Below are 10000 nucleotides of genomic sequence, written 5' to 3'. Positions count from 1 at the left end.
GGCCCAACCCACCCCCATACACATGCCTTGATTCAATCCACTGACAGCACGTCAACCCCGGTATACCACATCGCTCCAATTCCCTCTATTCTTTGCCCTCCTTTCACCCTCCTGCATGTTCAGGCCCCGATCACACAAAATCTTTTTCACTCCATCTTTCCACCTCCAATTTGGTCTCCCTCTTCTCGTTCCCTCCACCTCCGACACATATATCCTCTTGGTCAATCTTTCCTCACTCATTCTTTCCATGTGACCAAACCATTTCAAAACACCCTCTTCTGCTCTCTCAACCACGCTCTTTTTATTTCCACACATCTCTCTTACCCTTACGTTACTTACTCGATCAAACCACCTCACACCACACATTGTCCTCAAACATCTCATTTCCAGCACATCCATCCTCCTGCGCACAACTCTATCCATAGTCCACGCCTCGCAACCATACAACATTGTTGGAACCACTATTCCTTCAAACATACCCATTTTTGCTTTCCGAGATAATGTTCTCGACTTCCACACATTCTTCAAGGCTCCCAGAATTTTCGCCCCCTCCCCCACCCTATGATCCACTTCCGCTTCCATGGTTCCATCCGCTGCCAGATCCACTCCCAGATATCTAAAACACTTCACTTCCTCCAGTTTTTCTCCATTCAAACTCACCTCCCAATTGAATTATATATATATATATATATATATATATATATATATATATATATATATATATATATATATATATGACTGAAGATGTAAGGTATTCTCAATAGACTTACATATTCTAAGGGGAAAAAAAGAATGAAACGATATGCCTCAGCAACACTGCAAACTGTGAGAAACTATTTCACAAGTTGTGTTGTGAAAGTGAGGTGAAGACTGCACACCTGGGTACCTGCAGTGACGGAGGATGAGACCGCTGTGTGGCAGCAGTGACCCTCCATCCCCGACACGATCACAGGCGCGCGTGCGCAGAGGGGCGTTAGCAACAGCCACGCTCAAACCTCTGTGTGAGAACGACGCAGATGAATGTGTAAGGCTGGCTGTCAGTGCCATTAGGGAAGACCCAACATCACCGCACTTTTCAGCCCGCCCCTCCTCCTCCTCCTCTTCCTCCTCCTCCTCCTCTTCCTCCTCCTCCTCCTCTTCCTCCTCCTCCTCTTCCTCTCGTGGGACTAATTTACGTGAATTATACGAGTGTCACGACTGATTCGGTGGAAGAAAATGAGAGAGAGAGAGAGAGAGAGAGAGAGAGAGAGAGAGAGAGAGAGAGAGAGAGAGAGAGAGAGAGAGAGAGAGAGAGAGAGAGAGAGAGAGAGAGAGTTAGAGTTAGGGTTCAAGCGGACGGCAACAATAAAGAGACGCTGTATTCTATAATCCGAGGCCCTTTGTGTATTCACTGGGTGTGTATGGAGGGTGTGTGTGGAGGTAGAGCGAGATATCACAGCAGGAGGTGAGGATATGAACGGAACGTGTCCTTGTTGAAGACTCGGCAAAGACCTCTCACACTCTGGCACGGACCATGTTCTCCAGACGACCCGTTCGTTCTACTCTTCTCTTCCTATTTCCCTTCAGGTCGAAACCATCTGCAAGGTGACTCTACACAAGAGATACATTTTTGGTTCTCGTGTTACCCACTTAAACATACAAAGTGGGAGTTCCCACTAAAGGGTGCTTTCAGAGAGAGGGAGTGGGTCTCCATGAGGAGGGAGACACTGTTCATGTGTGTATATATATATATATATATATATAGGGGATAGGGGAGAAAGAATACTTCCCACGTATTCCCTGCGTGTCGTAGAAGGCGACTAAAAGGGGAGGGAGCGGGGGGCTGGAAATCCTCCCCTCTCAATTTTTTTTTTAATTTTCCAAAAGAAGGAACAGAGAAGGGGGCCAGGTGAGGATATTCCCTCAATGGCCCAGTCCTCTGTTCTTAACGCTACCTCGCTAACGCGGGAAATGGCGAATAGTTTGAAAAAAAAAAAAAAAAAAAAAAAAATATATATATATATATATATATATATATATATATATATATATATATATATATATATATATATATATATATATATATATATATATATATATATAGGGAGAGGTGGGGAAATATAAGCCCTTACACAACTGTCTGGGGAGGAGGTGTGCATGAGAAAAGAGGTTTATACTCGAACGCGACCGAAACTCGAGCAAGTGGATAAAAACATCGCTGGATTGAAACAGATGCGGGAAGCTACGGGCATCAGAACTGCGCATTACTGTAAAGAAATTAAGAGGAGAGAGGCAAAGGTATTCGAGGAGATATGTCTGTTGCTGGCACAATCGAAGGGTCGGATAAAGTCTTATTGCACGTGAAGGCTGATAACCTAAGACTTTTTGATGGTCAAGTCGAGATCCTACGAGGGAGTGACAGGATCATATGGGAAAGCCAGATAACAGAAGATCTGGTGGTCTATGAGGAGGTTATCTGCTGCAGGACAGTAGCAGTATCCTAAACTCTTAATCGATGTAGTAGGAGATAGGATAGTGTATCAGATGCTTTACCCCATCCACCACTATAGATGGGTATAGGATAGTAAAGCAGAAGGCTCCTCCCCCACCCACCACTATAGATGGAGACAGGATAGTAAAGCAGAAGGCTCCTCCCCCACCCACCACTATAGATGGAGACAGGATAGTAAAGCAGAAGGCTCCTCCCCCACCCACCACTATAGATGGAGACAGGATAGTACAGCAACGAGGTAAATCTTACACCTCTCAGTCCCGTGGACGAACGTTGGGACGGAGGAAAAATCATCTCTTTGAGGAGGAGGACGACGAGAGAACCACGAGAGGAATACAGAACAGGGAGGCACTGAGGGTTGATGGACGGGGCGGAAAACGCAGGAGTGATGGTGGTACGAGTCCCCGAGAATGGATCGTGAAAACAACACAAAGGAGAAAATGGAGCTGGAAGGGAGTTATGGATCTAGCTGGAGGATGGAGGAGTATTGAGGCAGGAGGAACCCTGGGTGAATCGGTAAAAGGGGGGAAGGCTAACCAGACGGGACGCATGTTGATCGAGAGCCACATGGAACCAGACGAGGTAGGGCGTGGCGGAGAAGCCGTGTAGAGGGAGGAATGCCATGGCCACATCACAGACAGAAGGACGTTCACGTGGACACACAGACACACACACACACACACACACACACACACACACACACACACACACCTTTTATATACACATGACCTCACGCGTACATCATGGCAACCTGACCCTGTAAGGAGCAACAACAAACATCCAACTGTTGCATCTTGCAACACACACACACATCTTTTATATGCACATGACCTCATGCGTACATCATGGCAACCTGACCCTGCAAGGAGCAACAACAAACATCCAACGCCGCATCTTGCAATACGATCATCATTGCCCGACTCACACCAGACCGTCTGCAGTCCTACAGAGATCGGCCATCACCCCATTAATCACCACCACACATTGATCCTACATGCACCTTCTCCACCCCTACACGACTCCTGAGTGAGTGCTCCTACCACTCCCACTCAACCACGAGCCACATTAAGCATCACACACCACACAGACATGGTGATACTCAAGCCCCCTACACATCAAAAACGAAGGCTGTGAACCGGCTCAGTGTTCTCAGAACACTGCTGGCACCAGTGTCGGAAGACAGACTGCCTCCCATTCACTTCTGCTGCTTCCCACACCCTCCTCCTGCTTCCCGCTCCCTCCTTCTGCTTCCAACTCCCTCCTTCTGCTTCCCGCTCCCTCCTTCTGCTTCCAACTCCCTCCTTCTGCTTCTCACTCCCTCCTCCTGCTTCCCACTCCCTCCTTCTGCTTCCAGTTCCCTCCTTCTGCTTCTCACTCCCTCCTCCGCTTCACACTCCCTCCTCATGCTTCCCACTCCCTCCTCCTGCTTCCCACTCCCTCCTTCTGCTTCCCGCTCCCTCCTTCTGCTTCCAACTCCCTCCTTCTGCTTCCCGCTCCCTCCTTCTGCTTCCAACTCCCTCCTTCTGCTTCTCATTCCCTCCTCCTGCTTCCACTCCCTCCTTCTGCTTCCCGCTCCCTCCTCATGCTTCCCACTGCCTCCTTCTGCTTTCCACTCCCTCCCTCCTTCGATATCCTCAAATATTTTGTTCACAATTCTTTCCTTTTCCTTCAATCACTTTCACACCAGTGAAAAAATGTATTATGGTAGATTATCTTATGTGCCATAAAGGTCTCAGTGTCATTATCTCCGTACCATACAGGTCTCCATATAACAGCTTCTCTCATTTTCTTTATAAGCTACTTCTCATTTTCTTTATCGGCTGTTTCTCATTTTCTTTATAAGCTGCTTCACATTTTCTTAACTGTTTCTGTAATTTATCTTTGTATTAACTGCTTCTCTCATTTCATATCTTAACTGCTTCTATTCTATTTATAAGCTGCTTCCCTCATTTTCTTTATTAACTGCTTCTCTCATTTTCTTTATTAACTGCTTCTCATTTTCTTTATTAAGTTTCTCATTTTCTTAACTAACTGCATCTCTCATTTTCTTTCTTAGCTGCTTCTCTCATCTACTATCTTAACTGCTTCTCTTTTTCTTTTATCATTTGTTTCTCTCATTTACTATACTGACTGCTTCTCTCGTTTTCTATTATTAGCCGTATATATCATTTCGTACATCATAAGCTGCAATTTGACCGGCCTCAATTCACATGCTGAATTCGACACTTTTGTACGAGCAGAACTACCCCTTCTATGTAACCAGCTTGTTCTCGCTATCATTGTTCTGAGGAACTTTACTTTAGCTTCAGATGAAGTGGTCGATTATAAACTTCATATAGACCGGTCGATTATAGAGCCTTGGGCTTCATATGGATTGGTCGATTACGGAGCCTATGCTGGTCGATTACAGAGCTTAGGCTTCATATAGACTGGTCGATTACAGGACCTTAGACTTCATATGGGTTGGTCGATTACAGGACTTGAACCTTCATGTGGACTGGTCGATTACAGAGCCTTAGACCTTCATATGGACAGGTCGATTACAGAGCTTTAAGCTTCATGTGGAATGGTCGATTAAACAACCAACTCAAATTTCCAGTCAACCAGATCAACTTTCAATCATACTTCGTGTTTCAGCTGAAGTCAGTTCACTCCTGTAAGACCCACCTCGGTAGTCTAATGGTAAACCAGACCAATCGCCCAACACCGGACTGATTCAGTAGCCGCTTGTACACCAAATACCAGACTTACTAAACCATCAACTTACGAGACGAGCCGTTAAGGGAATCACAATCAGAGCCATTGGGGAAAGACTTGAGGAGGAGGAGGAGGAGGAGGAAGAGGAGGAAGTCTTCCATTTCCTCTTCGTTTTATTTTTTAATATTGACTTGATTTCCAGCGATGGATGATGCAACACGGGGCGAATCGAGCTCTACACAAAAGGAATACGAAGGCATACGAAGGGAATTCAAACAGCCACAGATCACTGGGGGATCGAGGCTGTTTGTGAGAGGAGAAGGTAGCAATATACCTTCTAACTCGTGTACCACAATGATGTGTGAGTTTCTGATACCCTTCCCTGGTCACACACACACAAAACCTCAAGAAGGAAGCCAAAGATCTGGTGATGCTTTTATTTGAACTCCCCTATCGTGCTGTTCCTCCTCCTCCTTCCTCCTCCACTTCGTCAGGAGGCAGCACCTTCAGGAGCGACGACACCAGCATGACGAGGACGACGAAGGTGGGTGGGTCAGCGTCTCCAGACGGGTCACGGGACTTGCCAACTCCGGAGAGGAAGGTAAATATGCCAAGCTGGAGGTTCCGGCCAGGCGATCATGCAGGAGGGCCTTGTTAGGGCGCCTCCTTGACGAGGGAGTGAGGAGGAGGAGACAAGAGAGAGAGAGAGAGAGAGAGAGAGAGAGAGAGAGAGAGAGAGAGAGAGAGAGAGAGAGAGAGAGAGAGAGAGAGAGAGAGAGAACTTACGCTCGTACGAAGACAGACCGAATACTGACAAAAACGAAAACAAATACACACGAATAATCAGACTATACACACCCACACACACACACACACACACATACACACACACACACACACACACCACACACACACACACACACACACACACACACACACACACACACACACACACACACACACCACACACCACACACACACACCCACACACACACACCCACACACACACACACACACACACACACACACACACACAAGGGTAAGAGACGATGGCAACACGAGCGTAAAACTCTCTCTCTCTCGCTCTCTTCCCCAAGTAACACATAGATTGCAAGCACATACTGTAGCCACGCACTAACAAGCACATACTCTCATCACGCACTAACAAGCACTGTCTGACGTATACAAGTGTTCGAATGTGACCTTAAAGACTTCCTAATTACCTAAGCTGATGTTTGTATGCTTGCTTAGTGGCCGTAATCTTCAACATCTCTATCAGTCTATAACAACATCACCACTACAACTCTTAACGCTACTAATGATTGTTAAAACCTATAACACCACTGGTTGTTAAAACCTATGACACCACTGGTTGTTAAGACCTATGACACCAATGGTTGTTAAGACCTACGACACCACTGGTTGTTAAAACCTATGACACCACTGGTTGTTAAAACCTACGACACCACTGGTTGTCAAAACCTATGACACCACTGGTTGTTAAAACCTATGACACCACTGGTTGTTAAAACCTCTGACACCACTGGTTGCTAAAACCTATGACACCACTGTTTGTTAAAACCTACGACACCACTGGTTGTTAAACCTATGACACCACTGGTTGCTAAACCTATGACACCACTGGTTGTTAAACCTATGACACCACTGGTTGTTAAACTTATAACACCACTGGTTGCTAAACCTTTGACACCACTGGTTGTTAAACCTATGACACCACTGGCTGTTAAACGTATGACACCACTGGTTGTTAAACCAATAACACCACTGGTTGTTAAAACCTACGACACCACTGGTTGTTAAACTAACCTTGGTCTTTGCAAACATGAACCAATGCTTTGGGCTACGACCAGAACATCGAAAAAATGTTTAACTGTATCTGTTGCCTTACATTCAGATGGTCACATTTCCCCTGATCTCTGTTAACGGATGGATTGACCAGGGGAAGACCCCTCTCTCGCTCGCCTCTGATCCCCGAAACAACTTGCCACGAGTGATGACCAATGACGCCATCAACCCACACCCCGGCTCTAATCTTACGAACGGCTCAGATGAAAACCTAAAACATCGATAAGAAAATCCCCCTTTACTTTTAAAATATCTATGGCGAACTATCAACGCTGTGTACCGTCAAGATAATCCTAAACCCGTAAACCCCCAATACGAGGTCACGGAATCGAGGTCAAACCATGACGACCACGACCTTTCACGTACGTTGCTGGAATACGTACATACTTTCCCCTATGGACTGACCTCATGGTAGTGCGCCTGCCCCTGTTCGACGTCGTCTGCGTCAGGATGGGCACCGCGTAGCTGAGGAGCCAACGCCGACTCTTGCACTGGAAGTAGGGGAACGTCCACCACCCAATGGACCCGGAGATGTTGTGTTTCTGGAACCTGGTGGCGTTACGTGATGTCTCCGACTCGCCAATGTACCACGGCTTGCTGGACACGACCGAGGCCTGGTCGGGGAGGACAGAGAACATGGGACAGTCAGTAGATATGAAAGAGTCCCACGAACTACGAGTATTGTACCGCTATCCCTAATATATATATATATATATATATATATATATATATATATATATATATATATATATATATATATATATATATATATATATATATATATATTTGAAGTGCATACGAAGGCGCACTTTCATAGAATATACAAACCTGCGACAGCCAGAACTGAACCCAGGGCGTTCATCGCCGAGCGGTAGCGCTCCCGCCTGCCACGCAGAGGTCCCGGGTTCGATCCTGGCTGTTGGAGGGAAAATCACAAGAATCTTTTTAAAAGTATAATTAATTCACAACAACAATTTGGAATCAAACCTCAGTCTACGCAGTGATATATATATATATATATATATATATATATATATATATATATATATATATATATATATATATATATATATATATATATATATATAATATATATATATATATGAAGAAAATAAACAAAATACAGCAATTCCTCGTTTTCTAATTACAGACGATAAGAACACAGCTCAGTGCAGCAGAGGGTGGGAGAGTGTGGGAAGATTTAATTGAAAGAGTTCCCCTTGCGTTCTATCTTCTTACACTCAGTGCTGGCTTACTTCACAGAGGCATGACATTTTCTCTTTTATCTCTATCTTCTAACGTCTGCTGTTGCCACTGGGCGTCTTATATCCATACCATATCCATTTAGATTACCAATAGGAATATACGTATATGATTTATCAACAGATAGCGTTTAAACGTGGGTCACAGGGCCTTCTGATATATATATATATATATATATATATATATATATATATATATATATATATATATATATATGCAGTACCTTTCCCTTGTACTCTCTTCATGTGAACCCTTATACCCAGTGTCAACACTCTGTACCCCTTATATACTCTTAATCGTAATACCACAACAACTCTAATACTGACACATTACTAACACCAACACGTCAAATAACAGTTATCACTCTCCTTACCAGATCTATATAACCCAAAGTGTCTATTTCCTATGTAGGCTATAGACCCAAGCCTACCTTTCTCTACCCCATTATTTCTATTTTTGTACTATTTCTTTTCCATACGTTCCTTCTCTTCTTACCTCAAGCTAATCTTTCAGTCTTTACAACAATACTAAGTAGTCTCTATTGCTACAACTTATCGTCACGAACATTGTACAACCCGTAGTTAATGTTTGTACCTCCTGACTTGTGTCTTTCTAGTCGTCATCGGGCATTCGTATGCTTGCCACAGCATACGAAAATTCCCCCTTCTCTCTCTCTCTCTCTCTCTCTCTCTCTCTCTCTCTCTCTCTCTCTCTCTCTCTCTCTCTCTCTCTCTATGTGCCACCTGTTCAGCTCTGTGCCTCGTTCTGTTCATCCCCAGACCCAATGGTAATGGAGCAACGTTAACTCGTTCTTCTTAGGTCATTTTCCCCGCAGACTTATAGCCTCCCGTCCCTCACCTTCGCCTCTTGTCTCCCAGGCTCGAGCAAGCTTCTCACTTATGAATAACAAATGACGAACGGGACAACTTCTTCCCCACAACTCTACCTGATGAGCTCTCTCGAGCGAGGAGGGCAAAAGGCGTGATGTACGACCCACCTCCATTTGAACTGCGAGGTCTGTGTTTATTGGTAATTACCCTCACCACCAACAACTTGTTAGCACCATAGGATAAAGGACCCAACGAGTGATGCTCAACCCATTTCCCACCAAGAGCATCCAACTCAACAGTCAACTTAAACCCCTTAATCTGCCTAATCACTTGCCTCTTGAGAAGTAGTTCGGTCTCTAGTGTTTTCTCTTCCCAGTGAACAACAGTTCATCCTACTGTCATAAAACGTACGGGTATCTCAGAAATTCTACCACTTTTACGGTACCATGACCTCCCTCCAGTGGATGCTATCGTCACAGTCCATCAGGCCTTCATCTGTCTGACGGGGACATGGTCCTTCTGTTTGTGGGGGACATGGTTCTTCTGTTTGTGGGTGACATGGTTCTTCTGTTTGTGGGGGACATGGTTCTTCTGTTTGTGGGGGACATGGTTCTTCTGTTTGTGGGTGACATGGTTCTTCTGTTTGTGGGGGACATGGTTCTTCTGTTTGTGGGGGACATGGTTCTTCTGTTTGAGGGGGACAGGTTCTTCTGTTTGAGGGGGACATGGTTCTTCTGTTTGAGGGGGACATGGCTCTTCTGTTTGTGGGGGACATGGTTCTTCTGTTTGTGGGTGACATGGTTCTTCTGTTTGTGGGGGACATGGTTCTTCTGTTTGTGGGGGACATGGTTCT

The 10000-nt window shown here is 45.1% G+C and overlaps 1 protein-coding gene across 4 annotated transcripts in view; it reads right to left on the bottom strand.

The window, feature by feature from the left end:
- Positions 1 to 10000, bottom strand: part of LOC139755113 (probable G-protein coupled receptor CG31760) — a 424310-nt gene that overhangs the window by 83792 nt on the left and 330518 nt on the right. For all 4 annotated transcript variants that reach the window (XM_071673250.1, XM_071673248.1, XM_071673251.1 and 1 more), the window contains one exon: positions 7460 to 7668. In XM_071673250.1, coding sequence (XP_071529351.1) covers positions 7460 to 7668 — 209 coding nt within the window. The remainder of the gene's footprint in view (positions 1 to 7459; positions 7669 to 10000) is intronic.

The sequence above is a fragment of the Panulirus ornatus genome, chromosome 18, assembly GCF_036320965.1.
Source record: "Panulirus ornatus isolate Po-2019 chromosome 18, ASM3632096v1, whole genome shotgun sequence".
NCBI lineage: Eukaryota > Metazoa > Arthropoda > Malacostraca > Decapoda > Palinuridae > Panulirus > Panulirus ornatus.
Note: the sequence above shows the minus strand (reverse complement) of the source record. Positions and strands in the feature narration are given on the sequence as shown.